At 44.6% G+C, this 23,826-nt stretch overlaps 1 protein-coding gene across 1 annotated transcript in view; it reads right to left on the minus strand.

Moving 5' to 3' along the window:
- Positions 1 to 9,312: 9,312 nt before the first annotated feature.
- JPH1 (junctophilin 1) overlaps positions 9,313 to 23,826 on the minus strand; it is a 588,508-nt gene continuing 573,994 nt past the window's right edge. Inside the window, exons 5-6 of the mRNA XM_086965899.1 lie at positions 11,888 to 11,988; positions 9,313 to 11,772 (exon numbers count right to left, since the gene is read on the minus strand). Coding sequence (XP_086822025.1) covers positions 11,908 to 11,988 — 81 coding nt within the window. The 3' untranslated portion in view covers positions 9,313 to 11,772; positions 11,888 to 11,907. The remainder of the gene's footprint in view (positions 11,773 to 11,887; positions 11,989 to 23,826) is intronic.

A 23,826-nucleotide genomic window follows, 5' to 3' on the forward strand; every position in this document is an offset into this window, starting at 1 on the left:
ATAAGAATTAGGATACCCTGAGGCACATTTCATGAATTGTATTCTGATGCATCCTGAATTAAGAATGCGTCAGTAAGCCCATTCAGGGCTGGATCTATGAGATAACATCCCATTACTAGGTAATGTATTCAAGATAAAACATTTAGCAGATGTAGACAGCGGTTAATACCAATGTTTGGTCGAATAAAAGGCAAAATTGACAGTAATTAAAGTGAACCGCACTGTAAATAACAACAATACCCTTGGTAATGAGGTGAAATCCTTATAAGAATATTATATTGTCAATGGTGAATGAACAATTCTAAGGTGGCTGCCAAAAGCGAACTGATTCATGTGCCTCTTTTATGTTTACTTTTAACACGTGATGTTTTGAAATGTTAACTTTATTTAAACGCAAAAATGTCTCTGTTGGCTAGCACCGACGAAGGCGGCAACGCCGAAACGCGTTTGCTTGTTGACTGTGTGTGCGCGCAGAAAATAAACTAAAGAGCGGAGACCGAGAAACTGGGCTGGAGTGTCCTTATTTGCGGAGCAGTTCACGGATGGAACTGTGTGTTGGGAATATATATATATATATATATATATACATATATATATATATATATATATATATATATAAGCGCTGTCAGCCTTGTAGAGCTTTAAGGCACCTGCAGCCTCCCCCGCCTAACAAAACAAGATGGCCATTCTTGCTTGTTGCCTAGAGCCAAAAAACAGCCACTACCTGACCCAAATGCCATTGTACTGAAACAATATCGGGGGCGAAGGAAAGCATATATCGCCAGGAGCTTGTAGGCTCACATAGAACTGCACGTGTGGCGTGAAAAGTGAGGAAACAGACGACGGAAGGTTTGTGGAGAACGCACAACTAAAATGGCAGGCAAACACTATGCGAAGCAGCGCTCATAAGCAAGTAACGCCAGTGACCAGCTGAGTGATCTGCACCGTAAGGTGAGAGGCTTGGCAAACCGGAATGAGGAGGAACAAATAAGTAAGAAACAAACCTCGGAGGGAGCCCGAGGCCTAGCGGTGTGGGGTAAGTCATTGAGCCGTACACACCACCCACAGAAACTGAAGACAGAACCCCCAGAGACCGATCCGACCCTAGGAGCAAGCGGCTGCAAGAACTTGGATCAGGAGTGAGGGCAAAAAGACTGAGGAGCTGTGTAAGCTCCAGGACAGCCCAGGATACTACCAAGGGAGACACTTTGGCTCACCCTGCTGGAGCTGCGAGGTAAGAGCCCAGCGGGAAGGGAAACACAGCTAAGATGCACTAGGGGCTCTTCCCCTTCCCCGGGCCACTGCAGGTAATCTGAAGCAAGGGGCTACCGGCCACCACAGAAACCGGGGGAAAATATAGGGCAATAAAAATGAACTGTGCATAGCGTGGAGAAGTGTGGCTCAACAGTTATAGGCGGCAGACCTGGAGGCAGAGGTCGGCCCGGGACCAGAGTTCAATTCCTGACGCGGCCAGGTGCAGGACCAATGTCAGCGGGCCCGATAAATCTCGCCTCGGTGCCACTCTACCCATGGGGCCCCACGCTGCAACTCTGGGCAATAGCTTGCTTAATCTCCACTCTTGCCCCATCAACGCCGGGGATGCCTGGCTGCACCTTGGGGATGCCCAGTAAAGGGACAATCTCACAGGGAAAGCCAGGACGGGTTCCCCAGTGGTACAGCGCTGGGACGCCTCAGTGTAACCACGCGCTCTATAAATCCAACATTCATTCATTCATTCATTCACTAGTAAAGAAGCCACTGTCCCCTGGGAGCCACAGCGTGGGGAAGGGGAAGAGAGACCTGCGAAATAGCAAATTAACACTGCACACGAGAGGGAGGCAATGTTTGAGCCCGGTAGGAGCCATCCTACTTGGACGGCCTCAGCCTGACTTGCTTCTGGCATAAAAGGTTTATTATCTTCTTTATGGGGCCATCTGTTTCGCCCGATAAAGAAGATAACAAACCTTTTAACACACACGTAAGTCAAGGAAGCCAGTCCAAGTGGAACAGCTTCAAAAGAGAAAAGAGTACGTCACTAATACCTCTTTTCCAATGGCTGGCCACCGTTTAGCATAAACCTTCATGCCAGCCAATGGAAAAGAGGGGCGGTCTTAACCTCGCTAGTGAAACTACTCTGAAAACATAAAATCTCACCAGCAAGACTGCGCATGTGCGCAGCCTACGCTAGCCGAGACCTAAAAAAGGGGGCTTGGAAGATAGAGCCTGAAGCTTACTCACCCTGCGAGCTGAGGTGATGGCAACAAGGAAGGCAGTCTTGAGAGTGAGGAGCTTGAGAGGACATATATGAAGAAGTTCAAAGGGAGCACACACAAGAATTGTGAGAACAAGATCCAAGTCCCACTGGGGCATTATGAAGGGAGAAGAAGGAAACAGATGAGTAATGCCTTTAAATAATCTGTTAATATTAGGAGACTTGAACAAGGATGGCTGATCTGGCAGCCGAAGAAAAGCAAAGATAGCTACAAGATAACCCTTGAGAGTGCCAAGAGCAGAGCCCTTCTGGGCCAAAGAAAGTATATACAAAAGGATCTCTGAAAGAGGGACAGAAAGGGGATCCACAGCCTTTTGCTGTGCACCATGCCACCAACTTGATCCATCTACAGATGTATAACGATTTAGTGGAGGGACGCCTTGCTGCCAATATAACATTCCAGACTTCGGGCGAAGGTCAACCGCTGTCAACGGTCAAAGCTCAATCTCCATGCAAGGGGGTGGAAACTGGACTAGTTTGGGTATAGAACCGTCCCCTGCTGCTGCGACAGAAGATCCTCCCAAAGGGGAAGTCTGTCGGAAGATCGATGGCCATGTTCAGAAGCTCAGGGTACTAGACTGTTCGTGCACAGTCCAGAGCCACAAGAATAACTTGGGCCTGGTCGCGCTTGATCTTCGTGAGCACTCGGGGCATAAGTGGTACAAACGGAAAGGTGTACAGGAGGCTGCAGTTCCACTCAACACGAAAAGTGTCGCTGAGCGAGTGCTGCCTTGGAATTGCCTAGTACTGCTCACATTGCGCGTTCGCTTCAGTGGCAAACAGATCTAACCAAGGCTCTTCCCACCGCTGAAAGAGACCTTGCACCACCTCCGAATAAGATGCCATTTGTGATTTACCAAGCACTGAGGGCTGAGTTTGTCCACCCTGGCATTCAGAGAGCCCGTCAGGTGCTGAACCACCAGGGTTATGCCCTGATGTTCCAGCCATGTGCAGAGGAGGAGAGCCTCCCAACAAACGGTCCATGACCCCACCCGCCCTATTTGTTGCAGTACCACCTTGCGGTGCCTATGTCTGTGAACACCTGCACCACTCTCCATTTTAGAGAGGGAAGGAATGCCTTCAGTGCCAGTCTGACCACCTGGAGCTCCAGCAGGGTGATATGGAGCCTGGACTCCACCGGAGACCAGACACCTCAGATCGAGTCCTCCCCCAGATTGCCGCCCCATCCCAGGAGTGACACATCCATCACTACCATTAGATCTGGTTGGGGAAGGGAGCGGGACCTGCCTCTGACCCAATCTTGGTTCGTTAACCACCACTGCAGCTGTGTCACAGTAACCTCTGAAATATGGACATAGTCGGGAAGATTCCCCTGATGATGGACCCACTGGAACTTTAGGTCTCACTGTAGAGCCTGCATATGCCACCTGGCATGATTCATTAGCAGGATGACTCCAGGCATAGCAGCTTCAGAGTCATTCTCACCGAAATCCGAGATAGAGGCTGAAACATCGGTATCATAGCCTGAATATCTCGGACTCGCTGTTCGGGATGATAGGCCCGAAACTGCAGTGTCCAGAACAGCTTCAATGAAAGGGAGCATCTGAGAGGGAGTAAGTTGTGACTTTGGCACGTTTATAGTGAACCCTAGCAAATGCAGGAGGTCCTTCATAGTCTGGAGGTGGGAGGTGACGACCTGGGATGAGCCTGCTTTCAACAGCAAGTCATCGAGATAGGAGAAAACTGGAACCCCTAATCTGCATAGATGAGCTGCAACCACCTCCATCACTTTTGTTAATACCAAAGGGGCCCTGGTAAGGCCAAAGGGGAGCACAGCAAACTTAAAATGCTTGTGGCGCACCGTGAACGGTAGATAGCGTCTGTGGGATGGCGGGGCGTGGATGTGGAAATAAGCCTTCTGCAAGTCCAATGCCACCATCCAGTCTCCCGGGTCAAGGGCAGACTGGACTGGAGCCAACGCGAGCATATTGAACTTCTCCTTTAGGTGGAAGCTGTTGAAGGGCCTGTAGGTCTAGAATAGGATGCACGCCTTTGTCTTGGTTGGGCACCAGAAAGTCGTGGGAATAGCAACCACAACCTACTTCTGGCGCAGGGACCCTCTCTATGGCTCCCTTGGCCAAAAAAGCTGAGACTTCCTGAACGTCTGACTAGAAAGATTTGGAGGCAGGGGGGAGATGGTGGACTTGAATACTCGAGGGGACGCTGGGTCACCCACATCCGCTGCCATGCAGATGCTGGGCAGCTTGCATGAAATGGTGGCTAGACTGGACCGGACGTGGTTGGGCGCCCCTTCCCTAGCCAAAAAAGGGATGAAAAGCAGACTGGAGTAGACTGGAAGGCACAGTGAGGCCCAAAGATCTGTCTGTAGATTGAGAGTCTTTAAAGCACTCAAGCGCCGAATCTGCTCTGTCGCTAAAATAGACGACGGCCCTCAAGGGGCATGTCCATCAAGGGTGACTGGACATCCCCCGAAAAGCCAGTTGTCCTCAACCAGGTGTAGCGTCTAAAGGCTACCAACATGGAAATTTTTCTGACCAGTGAGTCAGTGGTGTCCAGTCCGAACCGAATGGTAAATTTGGCTGCATCTCTCCCATCTACAACTGACTGGGCGAGCCACGGGAGGGGGAAAGTAAACCATTGTCTGGAGAGGTGTTCAGACAACTGCCATCACCCAGGCCCTCTCGCCAGTCCAGTTCTTCAAACTGGTCAGTTAAAGTGTTCAGCAACCTCGCCCAGTCCTCATCACCATCCTCTGGTCAATAGGGAACACCAGGGATGAACAGGGGAACAGAAATACCTACCGGTCTCTGTTCCGTGTCCAACTAAGGGATGAGGAAGGGGACGGCGTCGGCTGGGGCCAGAGCCGGCATCAAGGGTGTCGCTGTCGAGATCGCGCAGGTGAAAGTCGAGTGAGATCGACCAGTGTTGGTCCGAATCCAGGCCTGGATCCGCAGGGGCCCTGCGGCGCTGGAGCTGCAATTACCGAAGGCCCAGGACCCCTGACCCGCTCCGTGGGGGCAGAAGGCACACCAGTGGAGTCTGGCTGGACAAAGACCAGTTGGAAGACCTCTTAAAATTGTCCAGGTTGGGCAGGAGATGTTCTAGCTTCCGGAACGGGTGGGAGGCATGGAGTCATCTATGAAGCAGGCACCGGAGACAGAGCCTTCGAACGACGATGCTCCGAATCCCGCGTCGCATCAGCTAACCGGACGGAAGTGGGTGAAGAGCCATTGTACTTCTTCACCGCATTCTTGTGTTTTGACGTACCTGATGATCTCGATGACTTGTAGTGGACGAGGAGTGGGGGGCTTTGTGACCGGTCTTGAGATCTTCCACTCAAACGAGACTGGGAGAGACACGGACCCAACCGCTGGGCCTCCAACAACTTTCAGGACTGCTACCGCTTAATCTTCTGGCATATGGCCCGGCAGTCGGAGCACGACTTCGGGTCATAGTTGCGCTCCAGACACAAGCACACGAGGTGGGGACCCATCACAGACGACATCTTGTAGCAAGAACTGCAGGGCTTGAAGCGGTACCGATGTTGGATCATCCCTCCTGCACCAGGAGTGTAAAACACAAAAAAGATGTTGACAAAAATCACAAAAAGTTCGCCAAAAAATTGCTAAGGGTAGCTCTCTCTCTGGATCTGCACTAGGCTGCCGCAGAAAAAGAAAGAAAGAACGGATGTCAGCACGCAGGGGCGGTGTCTAAATAGGCACTGCAATGTCATCCTGGCGACCACGATGTCGAAGATGTACGCTGAGTCGACTGACACGCAGGGGTATTGCTGAAGAAAAAATCTCCAGATCAAGACTGACCCCAGGGGGAAATTCTATGGTAAGGAATCTACAACTAACAGTCTCGTTCAGATACAAGTATAAATCAAACAAATACACAAATTCTGAAACATTTTATTTAATTCACAAATGAAAAAAAATTAAACTTTTAAGTTTGGTGGAAAAGTTGATGCTTTTAAATTTTTTATTTTTATTTCTGAAAGACAAAGAAATATGCTTCATCTTTTTTCCTCCTAATGCATGCTCCTTTTATTGGCAGATACCAGTGCTTCAATTGAGGACACCCATCATCCATACCATAGTCTATCTGTTGCTACAATAAATCAGTCTAATTAATCAAATTAATTTTTTGTCTCCTGCTCCAAAATCTTTCACCTTTTAGCATTTTCTACATTTTGCTTTTAAATATTCCTCACCTTTTAGCATTTTTGATTTTACATTTTGCTTTTAATGTACGTTTGCTGTATTAACCTACTAATGTTATTTGATTTTCTAAAAAGTTGTGTACCCCTCACCCACCCCGAGTACGTTTTGCTGGCCCCCATGGGTTTACAAACTCCAGGTTAAGAACTGCTGCTCTATGGCATCACTCACGGATGAACAGACCACGCTAATAGGACAGAAAACTAACCGTGAATAACACTAACAAATACTTTACACTGCCCTGTAAAACAAACATTCATACTTCTCACAAGAAACTTAGCTCAGCTATACATGAGTTGAGGGGTTAACATAACATTTTTTTGTGAAGTCCCTTAGATTTTGAAATGTATAGATGCAATTGGTTGTATATAGGGAATCTAAGAATTGTTTGTTGATTTCTATGCTTCCTACAACCTTGGAAAAAGAGGGGTATCATTGAAACATGTCAGCTGTGTTTGGTATTTGATAGTAAAATCAATGGAATCGGATCAATTTATTTAACTGACCTCCACAAGAACACAATGAACATGGGTATGTTACACACCATTAAAGGAAATCTCAAAAGAGGAAGAGACAGAAATCTTAAAATCAGATTTCCCTAATTAGAAAATAAAGCCACAATAAAACTGGCATCAGACAATTTGTTCACTAGTCTAAGCGCAGATAAAGTGTACAAAATGACAAAAAGTGAAACCTAGAAATAGATATGTCAAATTGGAAATGCGTGATTCAACTTTAAAACCCAAAAAGAAGTATTTATTTGTAGTGTCATCAAAAAAGTAGGAGACTGCAGTAAAATATTTGTCATGTCTAATTTTTCACTATAATCAATCGTTGATAATGTAGCATGTATTTGCATGCCAAATAAATATTGTTGCAAAATCAAGAAACAATAGGTATGTAAGTGGACAGTAATACTCATCGAAATCATGTTTCAAAAAACCCAATCTCTTGTATTCAACAGTGAAGCCCTAATTTCAAGATGCCTCCTGTTTTCACCAACTCACCATTACATTCCTCCTCAAAACAATGCACTTCATTCACTGCAAATGAAAGCAGCAGATAGAAGGCTAAATAATTTAAATTGTATGACAGCCAGAGAAAGATACTCCTAGGGGCTGATCTAAGTTGTGACTGCCAATGTCTTGAAGTTATGGCTGAAGGTGGGTTGCCCAAAAGCCTCGACTGGCTGGCTGAAGAGGACTGACCCTGAGCCCATCTTGCTATTTTAGACAAGTCATGATTAAAGTTCTGGAAGAGTGCTAAGACACTCTGAAACCAGACTTAAAAAGAGCTCAAATGCCACCACTTCAACAGACGAGAAAACCGTTAAAAGGAACAAAAAAAACTCCATAAAAGACGGCAAGTTGTACTTCCAAGAACAAGTTCCAACAAAAAGATACCAAAAAGAACTATTACACCGATATTAACAGTGTTACATTTTCGAATAAAAACTAAGTAGAAGTATTAGATGCCAGCATTAAGGAATATTATTACCCCAGAGCAGAAAAAAGAACTCAGACAATCTGATATAGCACTGCTTTTGTGGATGGCGGAAGAGCTTGATGTCCTCAAGTGACAGTGCTGTGTTCTCCTTCCCTGGATGCTACCAAACTAACTCAATTTGCTGTATTTTTCCTTTTACAATCAATAATTAAAGTGGGTTTTGTACAAAGTTGATACTTTAGCCTTTGTTTAGGTGTAAACATTTTTGGAAAAGTCTTAATACAGCCAACAGACAAAATAAAATCCCTTTGTGCAATCATTGTTTTGTAAGTGAATCTTCCGTTTTCAAAAACTTGTCTGAATTCTGCGCATCAAAGGAGATAGTTCTTCAGGAAGATCCAGTAATCGAGAAAGTGACTGGCTCTATGGAAGAGTTGCCCTACTGAAAACAACAATGAGTGGAGTCCATCAGGAGCTGCCCTTAGACTCATTTTGTAGCCATTACTGGCCTTCTGGTACATTTTCACGGACAAAGTTTAAATGTTCAGGACTTACCTGGACTGACAAGTGACTTATATAACATGCACAATCTTCAAACTATAGTCTTTCAGTAGCCTAACTCTTCCATAGAGCCTTGAGGAAGTCACTGGATGCGACGAAACACGTGTCGGCTGTTCTCGTATTTGCTCACTAGGACTTAGGCACGTCACCACCATCAAAGGAATGTTTTGTCATCGATTATAAAATTGGAGTGCATTTAGTCATGTTCTAAATTGATACAGAGATGGTTCATATGTCAAATTCTGTGTATGAAATAAACTGAGGAAACTTTGCATACATATATCTCTGGTGTTTTCCTGTGATTGAGTGGACCTTTGCCATATTGGTATTAACTTATAAAGGTCACATATTTGTTATTCGAATTTTAGGAGTGTCTGGGTTCATTTTGCCATATGAAATTGTCAATCTTAACTCCAGAATGAAAAAACAATTTATGTTTGGGGTATGTACTAGAAGAGTTTACAATGACCTATTCAGGAACTCTCCTAACTTGGCATTTTTTTTTATTTCATTAACAATTTGCTGACTTCCTTGGGAAATCTGCTTGTTTAGCAAAATTCATGAAAATTACTTAATCTAAAAAAAAAACTAAAATCAATATTGTAAATCAACAATACTAATCAAGGCACAACATGTGAAGCATTGCATATATAACTGATTGCAAAAATCAGATATAAAAATTGTTAAACTTTTTTTATTTATTAGAAATGTGACTACAATCAGAGACTGCCAACCCTTTATCAACCTCTTAAAGAGTACTTATGGTCAACATATTTTGAAAAGTATTTCAGTTCAAGGAGAAGAAACAATAAAATACACACACTGGAATAATATGAACTTTTTTATTAGAGCAAATACAGTTGTGAAAACTGTATAATATACATCTGGAGTTTCAAGGATTATAAATAGCGAAACTTGTAGATAAAGAGTTGTTTCACACCAAGAAACTTTAAATAAACAAAGTGACATTATTAAGTACGTTGGCAGGCTTCAGGTGCTGTCCAAAATGTAGTGTACAGTATAACAACCAATTAATTATAAATAGGCTTTCATGTAAAATACAGCTGTGCACATTTTAGAAAAATACCAACATTTTCTATTTTGAGCTTTGTTTTATAAAAGCTTATAAATCATACATCTATTTATAAAAGCAACCGACATGCTTAAATAAACAGTTTTTTTAGAAATTAGATTTCTCTCTTCTATTCCTAAACGTAGTTCAAAAGAATTAAATATTTCAGTTACAAAAATCTGACTTTCCTGCATTTTGGGGAGGAAGGAGGTCCATGAAAACATTTTCTTCACATTTATTTAGCATAATGACCTCTTAGTGTATTATTATTAAAATTATTTTGCCATACTTTAAAAATACCCTTTCTAATGAATATACAAGTTACTTTCCTATGCACGCTCAGTTAAATTATTATTCTCAATGTTTCACACAGACACTTTCCATCACATACCACCACCAAGTTACTTAGGAATTCTCAGCTTGTTCAGACAATAAAACATTAAATCGCACCTAAAAGTGATGTGTCTGCTGCTTAAGAAACAGGTAATCACATTAAGGAGTTTTTGCATTAAATTATATAAAATAGTTTAAAATGTTTACAAACTGGTTCTAAGCAAACAAGTTGGAACTCTTTCCAGGATCATTTTTGACCGTATTCCAAGCCCTTTTCAATTCTGAAACTTTGCTTTAAAAAAGTGTCTTCCCTAGTAGTCACACAAACTGTACAGCTTCTCCGCAAGTAAACAAGCATGCTTTTGGAAAATACAATATACCAAAATTGCAATTCAATGGCACAATGAACAAAATTTTAACTAAACTCTGGACTAAAAAAATCTACTTAAGGCATACATCCGAAATATAACTTGTTGAGGTGTATCTACCAGGAAAAATTACAAAAGTTCAACAAAATACGTAAATAGTCCTTCCGTAAAATAATTTTTAGAAGAAGAACATATTCCACTTGAATGCATTATTTATCGCAATGCAAAAGGTATATACTAGCCAATTTCGCTATTATGTTTTGCTAAGTTGCATTTCAAATCCTCTATTGCAGTATAGTGAGCTGTCTGTGCTAAAAAAACAAAGGGTAGGTTCAACAGCTCACCTACTTGTAAAGTTACTCCAAAGGAGTTACCTGATCCTCAAGGAAAAACATTGCATTTTGCATTTTATTTTCTTAGCTGTGTAACTGTTTACATAGTTTTACCCTTATACTCCTGTTATTAATTGCATTTTTATATAATGTACAGAAACCCTGATTTACCGCTGTATTATTTTCTCCCAGCATATTTTACAATAAAATAAAAATATAATCTTTAATTTACTTTCACTTTACCACTTTTAGCATTCCCCACACTTCATGAAGCATTACATCTTGCTACAACTTTCTACAGACAACACTAAAAAGCAATCAAGGAGATACTGATGGTTATTTGTATGCACCCTTACATTATGCATACTAATAAAGAATCACACATGATGGAAAATTCAATCTGAAGCTTTAAGATACCTAAACATACATGTGTTATTATATAATGTAGTGTGTGCATGCATTCAAATCTATACCACACACACTTGTATATATAAATATACACATGTATACATGTTGTACTACTAATGTCAAGCCCTGTTAATAAATAAAGCAAGTGCTTTTCTCGAAGTTGAGTGACATTACAAAAGGCATCAGATTTAAATAAGCAGTGAAATTAACATAACCATGCTCACGCAAATTAAACTGGAGAAGTTAAAAGCAGCATTTATGGAATAAGACTGGTGAGTGATGCTGTTAACAATTTCTCATAGCGAGATGGGCTTGAATGCTGGACAGAATTCTACAGAGACAGAACCGTCGCAACACATTTATGCACCAGTCACTTGCCTCATCTCCGCCACCGAAACAGAGAGAAAAATAGCGAGGCAGCTTCTATCAATCTCAAAAAAGTGCAGCACCAGGCATTTCCAGTTTAGTTATTCTAACGGATGGAGGACCCATGTATTTCACTGCTTAAGGCAGGTTGCTTCAACTGAACTTTACTTTTTCAGCTTGATGAGGAAGTACTTTCGTTGTTTTCATAAGATGACAAGGTAACAAATCTTCTCCAAAGGAACAGATTACAGCTACATTTTCCAACCTATGTCGCTCTTTGTTCAGTTTTTTCTCCAGACCTTTCTCCAGACCTTTTTCCTCTGTGTCCGGGTTTGACTTCTGCCGTTAAAATACTGATGACACCGCATCCGATAACCGTGGGTTAACACCACTAGATGTCACGACTTCACTGATTGATCAAAGTAAATATATAAATTAATGAATAGGAGCAAATAGAAAGGCTCATCACATTATTGATCTCTATAAAAATTTTTAATGTAAATACATTGAAATTTAGGTCTTACCTCTTCTACTGAAATTCCAATCAAGTTAGAAAATGGACAAAGAGTATGGCTAGACCAACGTTCAACAGCATCACCAGGGCAATCATGAATGAATTAGGAACCTAAAAATAAAGAAAAAAAAATTACATTAAATTGTGCGTTCATATAGTTCCCTAAAAGTAAAACAGGAAATCTTATGTAGTAACTATAAAATGCAGATTTAGAAATATTTTGTCATGATGTTTTTGCTAAAATCACTGAAAATGTGACAAAATGACAGTCAATTCAAATGAAATATTTTTGATGTATAATGTCTTGAGGAACATTTAAAACCATACTAGGGAGTATATCTAAGTATGTATGTATGCACCTATGCATGTATCTATATACAATGTGTGTGTACACAAACACACACACATACAGACAGATGTATGTAAACACATTTCCCCCCACAATGGATACATTTCTGAAACAAACTACTTCACTACTTCCTTGCACAAAACCAAGGCAGATAATATTGAAAAAGGACGATCATTGAAAGTAGAAAACGTGCCACCTGGCCTCCTAATGCGTCTCCAGGAAACAGGATTACATAACAAAATGTCCATAAAATTGGACAAGAAACCAGCTGCACACACTAGAACTACCAATATAAGACGTTAGAAGTCTCCAAAATTATAGAAAGATAGGGGAGAGGTAGCAGGGTACCAGGATCATGATTGATGGGTCCATCTGGGAGTTGTTCTAACAGCCAACAAAAGAGAAACACTACCTGCAACAGTGACTTACAAGAAACAATAGCGAAGAGAGAAGATGGGCGACTTCATATACAGGTATTAAAATGGATATATGTTTTTGAAATATCGAAGGTAAGTCCTTTTATAATTTTTATGCTGTATTTGCTGTTTGCATATTGTAAAATACAATAAAAAGATTTCATAAAAATATGTCCACATATCGAGAATGAGTGAAAGATTATATTGCAGCCCTACAGAAAACTGTTGTGAATAACAAGGTAATTCAAGTGGTCTTTAAGCATACATCTCACGGCAAAAAAGACATTGACAAGAAGAGGATGCAACAGGCTTCCAGTACTCACAAGGGCCAGATTCTGAAAATAGTTCACCAGTCTGCCCGTGCAGGTTTACATCTCCACAAGACTTAATACTCTTACATGAGTGCAGATTTATACATTTTATGAATTTACTAAGGGTTTACAAGACTACTTTTGGTAACCTGAACAGCAGCTTCTGGAATTGTTATCTGAATTCTCAAATCTCAATCGTGGAAAGGCTGTTCTGTATACAACTGTAAACAGTGTAACACTATGCCTGTGAAAATTGTTTTTATTTGTTTGTTAAGGAAACCCTTTTCAGAAATGCTGAAGCCTATTCCAACCATGATATAGATCTCCTGGACGTGACAGAATTTGCCAACTGTGCAGAAACAAAAATACAGAGCCAGCAAGACAACATATCAGACAGCACGATTAGCGAGTTGTGTTGTGTGCAGTCAGCCCATGCCTCACATAGCCTTTTTGTGGTGCGTAGCGGGGTTGGGAGGTTGGCCACAGGGGGTGGACTGCAGTCAGGCTCTACACCCAACCAGTTGCAGGCAGACAAGCCACGCTGTATACGTATTTTTGATGGCAGCACGCAAGGACTTTTTTTTTTAATGTAAATATTATTTTACATTTGTTTTGTGAAAAATATAATTTCTGAATAAAATAGTAATTTTCTGCAGACAATGGTGCCTTGTTTGCTGTTCACAAAATCTGTGAAACAGAACTGCCACTTTCATTAAAATCACTATTTTAGAACCTTGAACCTCTACTTTTTGGGGGATTTTGGCACATTTGTCTATGCCTCTGGTGCTGGCAAACCCCTCCTTGTGGACAGCTTCCATAGTGCCTCCTCCATGGCTGCAGACATTTTTTCCACAGGAAAAAAAATCCAGATTTTTTTTAAAAAACAACAATTTTCAAGATGACAGAAAAAAAATCCCCTTGATTAGTCAATCCATTTTGAGAAAACAATGTAAACCAGGGGTGTGGAATTTTTTTAATAATCTACTTGGCCAAGGGACAAAATGCCACTGAGATCTACATGTCATGTAACATCTATTTGTTCCACCTACTCCCGTCCCTACATCAATTGTAAGGGCTGACAGAGAACATTTAATATATTTTTGATTTATTAATCAATAAATAATTATACGCTTTGCAATAATGCTAAAGTAAAACTTGACAAGTGATATTATCTCTTTTATAACCCTTGTAATCTTTAGGCATATTAGGTCACTATTGATGCAAATTGGCCCCCAGCCTCCAGAATGCAAGGCTGTTAAATGAGAGGCCAGGACTGGAGCTTAGACTCGCTGGTGGTACTGATCGCCATAAGGTAACCTTATTCCAGCGGCAATCAGCTGCCAGGGTTTGCCAAGGTGGCTGGCTTGGGACGAGTCTAGGGAGGTAGGAGTGTTTGCACTAGTGTGCCAAGGCCCAACAATAGCGCCATTGTGGAGCGGGCTAGCAGGCGGAAGCTTGTGACACATGGGGTTAGTACGGGAGAGGGCCTGTTTACCTCAACCCACTCAGCCAACCACTTTTTACCTGTAATGAGCATCACTACGGTAGGCCCTTCCGAGTGCCTAATTTGTGATAGGATAAGTGCAAGGGACCAAGGTGCTGTTCAGAAGCCGGTGCCGGGCGTTATCGCAAGTCGGGGTGCCCAAGGCTAATACCAAGGGTGCCAGGTCTTGAATCCACCTCACGCCCCACCCCCTTTCATTCACCACTGTCACTCTGGGTCCCCATTATTTCACTCTTCCAGGGTCCTTTCCAACAGTTTTTACTTGTTCACTGTTTTCTTCATCTTTGTCGTTTTATGTTTTATCCTCACTTGCTGTGTGTGAAAGTCTGAGGAGGAAAATTAAGAACAATCCCCAAAAATGGGTGCGGTGGGGCCACTTGCCACCAGTGATGAATTGGGATCACAGTTAGGCCCGGGCAGTCCTGAAAAATGTCCCACATTCCAAAATCGTTAATATACTTATGTTGTTTTATATAGTGTGAGCTCGCATCTGCCCCCCTCCACCATCCCCCGTCCTTTCCATGAGAGGAGAGGGGCACAAATAACCCAAGGAGCTCAGCTCCCACGCCAGCTCTAAACAGCCGCCAACCACCCTAACTTTCCAGAACTCCTCCAAACCTGTGTCCTCTGCAAAGCGAGTGCTAATGACTTCCCATCAGCAGCGCCTTGAGGCCGCTGTCCCACCAGGATGGAGCTAGGAGGCAGGGACACCTCGTGCTGTGGCAGAAGGAGAATCTATCGTTCATCTTCTGCCTCTGACAATTAGCCGCCTGGGGGTGGGTCAGCCTCAGTATGTTTGTAAACCCTGTAATAACAGCCGTTTAAGGTGTGCACTTGCAGTAGAGACCATGATTGCCCTGGCTGATTGGACTGCTTAGTCCACCCTAAAACGACCCACCAACTGGCCTCTGTAACAGGCCCATCGGCCCATTTCCAATTTCCCGTTTGCCAATCTGAGCCAGCCTGTAGCCCTGCCTCAAATTAAGCACTGACGCTTGCTTCCTTGGAATAATGGGAAGGAACTTTAATTCGTGAAAATAGACATCTGTTCCTTGGCAGGAATGAAATAGAAGTACCAGGACTAGAGCTCACGAGAGATGGGTCACCAGAGGACAGAGGGGCAAATAGTATTGAATAACCTTTCCTAATACTATGGTGGGCAGAGTCAGCCTAATAATACGCGACTGCCCTTACTCCAAACTGCAAAGTAGCTCGTGTCAAGTGTGACCAGATGTCACTTCAACACGACGTTTCTATTCATGGGTTTTACTTTTATTTATCCTGGTTAACAGGTGTGTAAGTCCAATTAAAATTATACTACAGCTCCTAGAATGCACCGATATTTTAAGTCAAAACCTAGAGCTGGAAAAATTGTGTCATGGTGTGGAGTCATCTGGTCACCTTACCTATACCCTGTGATGCATTTTAGTCTGTTCTATGCTGGGTTTAACCACTGAGGTGTGTGCAGGCTCTGGTGCCCATTTGTGAGCTTTGCATTTTGCCTCCACTGACTGGCTTACAGTAATTAGCCCCCCGGGGATGCCGCTGTGTTGCTAATCACAGTTTTACTGTTTTTCAGGTCTTTAGGTCACGGGGTGACAGGTCACTACCAACAGCTTCTCCTATCTTCCATTACGGGGGAGAGGGGTGGAGAAGGGGGGTGACGAGGCAGGACTGGAATCCTCTTAGTTAAACAGTGGGGGCAGGGGAAGGGCAAGTGCAGATACGGCGAGGAAGATAACACTCGCACCCACATACAGTTATTTATTTAATGCATATTTATGAAGCGCGGACTTTACCCGAAGGTGTCAGAGCACTGTACAATAGAAACAGAACCAGTTACGTTACATGAGGAAACTGTTACAGGAATGGAACAAACAAAAGTAGAAAGCCAAAGAATCAAAACAACGCAGCCAACATAACAGTCTCTTAATCGGGTTACTATGCCTTAATTCAAGAACAGCTCTGAAAAGCACTGATGATGTGACGCACAGGCAGGACATCCCGCTGCTGAGGAAATGTCACACTAAGGTGCTGGACACGGGCTGGCGATACTTGTAGTCTGCACACCAGCACTCACAGGCAGTGATGCAGAGCGCACACACACTGCCAGTCTCCTCAGCTGCTGTTCTTAAGTGCTGCAGTCACTCGCCATGACACCGGGAGAAGCACTGCACACCGACCTGCTCAAAGGGACTGTCTCAGCAGCCTTCCTTTCTTTCAGTTTGTTGCAGCATGCCTGGCACAAAAGGGGCGTTTGAATCTGCTCTGCGCCAACCAATTAAAAGGTGCAGTCAGCACGGCTACGGCACTGCTCCAATAGCAGCGATTAGGTAAATATGCGCCCGCCCTTCCTGCAGCCACAAGGACGCATCACTCGACGCTTTCCATCGCAGGAGGCAGTAAGTTTCTATTAATTTTAGAGCAAGTTGGTTACCAAAAAATACACCTTCTTTGAGGTCACTATGACAGCGCTTATTTTCAATACAGCAAAATGTAAGGTTTCACGGCGGCGGCCGGCTATTAGCTACCACTTTGAGTGACTCCCCCAGCCAATCACTGGCTAGGCTCGAGCCCAGTCATGGGCTGCTAGCCAATCAGAGGCCTCTGACGGGTCTCTGGCTCTCTACCAGCCTTTCTGATTGGCTGTGGGTACTCTGGGCCTGTATTACTTACGTGATTTAATGTCTACTTGTCCATCGGACGAAGGAGACAATAAATCTTCTTGCCCGTCACAAAAAACAACATGGCTCGGGCGTCGGGCGATAGGATTCCCCCATCCCTGGTAAACATTTGACAGGAGTCAGTTTTCTAAAACATCAGAGTTACAGAAACACATGAAAATCTTAAAGTTGACCCTAGAATATATTATACAGGTTTACTTCCCAAAACTACTGAATAGATTTGCACCAAACCAATGAAAACATATTTGGAGTAAGGTTCTACTTTCATTCAAATTATGGCACAAATGTGTTCAGCGCAAGCAATACACCTATGGGTGCTATAATGGGAAAGCACTACTTTATCATCCTCCTCAACTCACCATTAACTCCCCCCCCCCCTCCGTCAAGTGTGGCTGACAAATACTACACAGAGGTGACACACAAACAACATATATAAATATATATATATATATACACATATCTCCAAAGAACAAAGTTCGCTTCAACTCGAGCCACTTGCGACGGCGGGCCGTGGCGGCTTAGCGACGCCCAAATATGAAATGCGTTACTTACCTGTAACAGCAGTTATCCAGTATTGGTATCTTTCATAGATTCACATGCCTGAATCATTCCCCGTCGTCGGGGTAGGAGTCCCCGGTAAATAACAATAGTAATGTCACATAGACATATACTTAGTACTAGGCCAGTGGCCTCACATTAGTAGCCTATCTAGGTCCTTATGTAAAAAGGACCAAACTTTGGCCAGGAGCCAATCAGCTACCATCACCCTTCTCACCTTCCTGGAAGGAGCCCTAGTCCCTCAGATTTTCGTAAGCACAGTGCTAAGTAGTACCTACTGAGAGGGAGAAGGTGAGCCCTTCCAGGGGAGGCGGGTGGGTTGCATGTGAATCTATGAAAGATACCAATACTGGATAACTGCTGTTACAGGTAAGTAACGCATTTCTTATCCAGTATTATGGGTATCTTTCATAGATTCACATGCCTGAATCAGAATAGCAAGCAATAATGAGCACATTTCGCATAATACATTCGTAAAGACATAGTAATCTTATCACAAGTTGTTACACAGTTTACATGATACTCACAACCTGATAAGAAATGTGCGATAAATTACCTGGAAGGTGGGATGATAGGAAGAAGGCTCACCACTAATGAAATAGATGACGTAGGACAGCCTGCCCCACTGCTGCATCCTTCATAAGTTCAGAGTCCAAGCAGTAGTGCTTGGTGAACGTATGTGGTGTCTTCCATGTCGCCGCTCTGCAAATGTCGACAATGGATACCCCAGCAAAGAGCGCCAAGGAGGTGGAAACCGCTCTAGTGGAGTGTGCTCGTACTTTTGAAGGCAGAGGGTGGCCCGCCTGTTGGTGACAGAAGGCGATGGCCGCTGAAATCCATCTGGAAATGCTCTGTTTTGTTAAAGCTAAGCCTTTCCTGGGTCTGCTAAATGCAACAAACAATTGGTTGGACTTTCGAAATTGCTCCGTCCTGTGAAGGTAAAATTTGAGACATCGTTTGAGGTCCAATGAGTGAAGAGATCTTTCAGCCGCAGATGATGGATTCGGGAAGAAAGATCGTAGGACAATAGGTTCGTTGAGATGGAAAGAGGACGGAACCTTCGGTATAAACTTAGGGTTAGTCCGTAGAATGACCCTGTCGTTCTTGAACTGGATGAAGGGGTCTTGCACAGAAAAAGCCTGCAGTTCACTCACTCTTCTTGCCGACGTGAGCGCCAGCAATAGAGCTGTCTTCCATGACAAATATTTTAGATCTGCTCTGTGGATTGGCTCAAACGGGTGTTTCATTAGTTGAGTTAGTACCACATTTAGTTGCCATGTAGGTGGAGGTGCTCTAACTGGAGGGAAAGATCTGAATAATCCCTTCAGAAACTGTTTGATTAGTCTGTTGGTCCATAACGAAGCTCCACACGAAGATCGTCTGAACCTGGAGATGGCCGCCAGGTGGACCTTTATTGAAGCGTGTGCCAGTCCAGAATTGGCTAAGTGGAGCAAGTAGGGCAGAATTTGTGCTGGAGTAGAAGTGAACGGATGCAAATTCTGAGCTCTACACCACAAACAGAACCTTTTCCACTTGAGGGAATACGTCTTATTAGTACTTTCAGCCCGAGCCCGGGCTAAGACGACCCTGCATTCCTGTGGAATATCTAAATCCTGGAACTCTCTGAACTCAGGAGCCAAGCTGATAATTTTTGAGATGTTGGATCCGGATGCTGGACTTGTCCCTGGTTCATTGTGAGGAGATGTGGGCATGTCCTGAATAGAATTGGAGGTTCCAGCGATAGAAGGTGTAGCTCCGTATACCAGTGTTGGCGCGGCCACGCTGGGGCTATCAGGATCATGGTACAACTCTCTGCTTTCAGTTTCCGCAGAACCCTGGGGATCAGGGGAAACGGTGGAAAAGCGTAAGCAAAGACGTTGCACCATGTCATCGAAAAGGCATTCCCTAGGGACCTTTTCTGGGGAAGCCAGCTTGCGTAATGTTGGCATTTCGCGTTCACTTTCGTCGCAAAGAGATCCAGGTGAGGTTTGCCCCAACGGGAGAACACCGAGTCGAGCGTCTGCTGGTCGAGCTCCCACTCGTGGCAAAGTGAACGCTGTCTGCTTAGCGAGTCTGCCAGGGTGTTGTCTACTCCTGGGACATACTCTGCCCGCAGAGAAATGTCGTGTTGTACCAGCCAGATCCAGATTTGCTGAGATTCTCGAGACAACGTCCTGGATCGAGTACCCCCCTGCTTGTTCAGGTAGTGCATTGTGGTGGTGTTGTCCGTCCTCACAAGCACTGGGGAGTTCCTGATACGGGGCAGAAATGCTCGAAGTGCCAGGCGCACTGCTCTCAATTCCAGCAGATTGATGTGGAGTTGTTTTTCTGCCACTGACCATTGACCGTGTACTTGCAGTTCCTGTAGGAACGCCCCCCATCCTTCCAGTGAAGCGTCTGTGGTTATCACATGAGGAGAGACTGGGAGAAGAAAAGGGAGACCCTTGTTTAAGTTGTCGCCCAGAAGCCACCATCTCAGAGCTTTCTTCATGACCTGAGTGATCCTGATCCAGTCGTCGAAAGACCCTGTAGATTGGATCCACTGATTTGTTAAGGCTTCCTGTAGAGGCCGCATGTGTAGGCGACAGTGAGGAATGAGAAAAATGTTGGAAGACATCATTCCTAGCAATGATTTGAATAGTCGAACTTTGACTCTCTGCTTGGCCTGAATGTGGACAGCCAGAGTCTTCAGCTTGACCTGACGTTCTCTGGAAGGAAAGGCTTTCTCTTGTTGTGTATCCAACGTTGCTCCCAGGAAATTGAGACGTTGTGACGGTTGGAGAGTTGACTTTTCCTGGTTGAGTGTTAAGCCCAGATTTTTGAATAGATGAAGGCAGGCCGAAGAGGACTTGGCTGCGCCTATCCGAGTCGGAGCTTTGATGAGCCAGTCGTCTAGGTAGGGAAAGACTTGGTGATGATGCTGGCGAAGGTATGCCGCTACTGGTGACAGACACTTCGTGAAGATGCGTGGAGCTGACTTCAGGCCGAATGGTAAAACCCTGAACTGGTAGTGCCTGCCTGCCACTGCAAACCTCAGAAATTGTCGATGACTCTTGTGAATGAGGACATGAAAATAGGCATCCTGGAGGTCTAAGGATACCATATAGTCTTTTGGATTGAGTAGGTGTAATACCTCCTGGAGGGTAACCATACGGAAGGACTGCTTCTTGAGGTATATATTTAGGTTTCTCAGATCCAGTATTGGTCTCCATTGCTTCTTCTCCTTTTTTCTGACCAGGAAGAATCGGGAATAGAATCCTCTCCCCTTCTGACCTCGAGGAACTCTCTCCACTGCTCTTTTCTGGAGCATTAGAGAGAGCTCCTGTTGAAGTAGGCGTAGATTCTTGTGCTGCATAGGACATGGTGGGTTCGGAGGAGGATGTTCCACAAACTCCAAAGTGTGTCCGAAGCGAACTAACTGCAGCACCCAACGATCTGTTGTAATTTGTTTCCAATTGTGAAGGAAGTTGGTAATTTTTCCTCCAACTGCGAATTGTGGAGAAGAGGTGGAGGTATGCTGGAGAAAGCAGTCATTGGCGTCTGTAATTATCCTTCTTTCCTCCTTTCCCTCGAAAGGACGACTTGTTGTAGGAAGCTCGTCCTTGTTGCTGTCTCTGCTGATATTGAGGCTTGTACTGCTGAGAAGAGTTATAAGCGGACTTGTAACCTTGATAGCTGCCCCTATTCTGCTGCCCTCTACCTCTGGATCCTCGAAAGGAATTAGTTTTGTATTGTAGGGTGCCTAAGGCTTTCGCCGTGTCGGTATCCTTCTTAATACCTTGCAGCATATCATCGATATGTTCACCGAAGAGCAGTTCGCCATCAAATGGCATGTCTAGAACTTTGGCTTGCACATCAGGCCGGAATGCTGTGGCTTTTAGCCAGCCCTGGCGTCTCAAAACCGCTGCTCCTGCCAGTTGACGAAATCCTGTGGAAGCGATATCTAAGGCCACATCGATCATCTCTGAGGCAGAGCGTTCGCCCTCCAGCAAAATTTTCTTAACCTCTTCTTTCTGGTCTTCTGGGATTGCCTCTAGATATGGAGCTATATCTGCCCATATCTGTCGATTGTAGCGACCTAGTAATGCTAGAGAATTTGCAGCCCTGACTGATAGGGCGGACATAGAAGAAAATCTTTTGCCGATGGCATCAAGTTTTCTCCCCTCTTTATCAGGAGGCGCTGTTATTGCCGCTGACGGGTTGCTAGACTTCTGCTGAGCGGCCTGTGATATAACTGAGTCCGGTTTAGTCTGGCCAGTTAAGCATGCGGGAGCAGTGTCTGGGGCTTTGTACTTCCTTTCAAGTCTAGCCGGCACTGGAATGAGTGAGGAAGGATTTTTCATAATTTTAAGTCCTTGCTCCCATATATAATCGATTACTGGGATGGATCGAACAGATCTTTTGAAGGATTCCTTAAAGTCATGGAGGAAACAGTCCTGCGTTTCCGAAGCTATTTGGATGTTGAATCTCGCAGCCGCTCTCCCTACTATATTATGGAATCCCCCTAAATCTTCAGGGGGAGAATCATCCTGTACTTGCTCTGGGGATGCCGGATCCTGGTTGTTGTTATCATCAGAATCCTCATCATGTATTTCACCTTCCTCATCTTGGACTTCATCATGTCTCACTTCTTCCTCATATTCATCCTCATCAGAAGAAATTTGAGGAGGCAATTTCTCATGCTCAGGATGCACAACCAGCGGAGGTGGTCGCTGGCGACGTTGAGGTGTTGGAGCTTCCTGCTGTGCTGGCACTCCTGAAGCAGGAGCAGAAGACGGAAATCTTTGTTTATAGTCTGAAATCAGAAACTGTAGGTCAGAGACAATTGAAGCCGGGAGGCATACCATAGGCTGAACAGTGGTATGCTGCCGAACTTCTTCTTGAATTGTCACCTCTTCGAGATCTTCACAGTCTGAACTCTCATGAACCTTAATGTTAAGATGAGAGGGACTGGATGCTATGGGAAACATGTTCTCCACGTCAGGGTCTTCTGCCTCCAGAAATTGCGTTGGCAGCAGTTGCTGGACTTTGCTAGGTGAAGTCATCTCCGGTGTCACCATGCATGATGACATCTTAAAATGGGTATAGGAATACTTCAGTGACGGAGAGCCCTTTGATTGTAGATTCATTGTAGCGTCTGATGGAGCGTCTACAATAGTTGACATGTTATCATACATTCTCATCGTCGACTGCATCGACGTCGATGATGTCCTCGTCGACGACAATGCCCTCGTCGACGGCGGCGTCGACACTGCAGAAATCAACGACGACGACGGCTTCGTCGACGGTGTCCTCGTCGACGGGCTCGACGACGATGGAGTCGTCGTCGACGGTGTCGTCGTCGACGGTGTTGTCGTCGACGGTGTCCTCGTCGACGGCGTGCTCGTCGACGGTGTCCTCGTCGACGGTGTCGTCGTCGACGGTGTCGTCGTCGACGGTGCTGTTGTCGTCGACGGTGCCCTCGTCGACGGAGTCCTCGTCGACGGTGTCGTCGTCGACGGTGTCCTCGTCGACGGAGCCGTCGTCGACGGTGTATTCGTCGTTGACGAGGAAGTCTTCGTCGACGGTCCCGATGTCGACGGTGTCTTCGTCGACGGTGGCTTCGACGACGACGAAGTCCTCGTCGACGATGAACTCGACGATGGTTTCTTCATAGACGCTGGAAGCCTTGTCTTCGTCGACGATGAAGCAGACGTCGACGGGAGCGTCCTCGGCGGTTTTGTGAGAGGAATAACAGAAGGTATTGACCTACCCATCGTCGACGACGTTGTGGCAGTGGAAGCCATGGAGAAAGTAGTCGCCGTGGATGTCGAAATGGAAACTGTTGACATCGTCACAGGCAGGCCAGAAGATACCACCGCAGGCTTTTTGAAGGCTGTCATCTGAAGAGAAGGCTTGACCTTAGGATGACCCTCCACAGATTTCGGCTTCTTGTGAGGAGGCACAGCAGACTGACCTGGAGATGTCTGTCGAGGCCTTTTAGGAGAGGAGTGGAAACTTCTGAAGGAACACTCACTCTCACCTGAGGAGACTTGGTCCTTGTTCCTCAGTTTCTGGAGCCACAGAAGCAGTCGCCCTTCCCTGTCTTTCAATGTCTTGACCGGGAGAGTGCGACAAATCTTACATT

The sequence above is a fragment of the Lissotriton vulgaris genome, chromosome 4_1 (assembly GCF_964263255.1).
Source record: "Lissotriton vulgaris chromosome 4_1, aLisVul1.2, whole genome shotgun sequence".
In the NCBI taxonomy this organism is placed as follows: Eukaryota; Metazoa; Chordata; class Amphibia; order Caudata; family Salamandridae; genus Lissotriton; species Lissotriton vulgaris.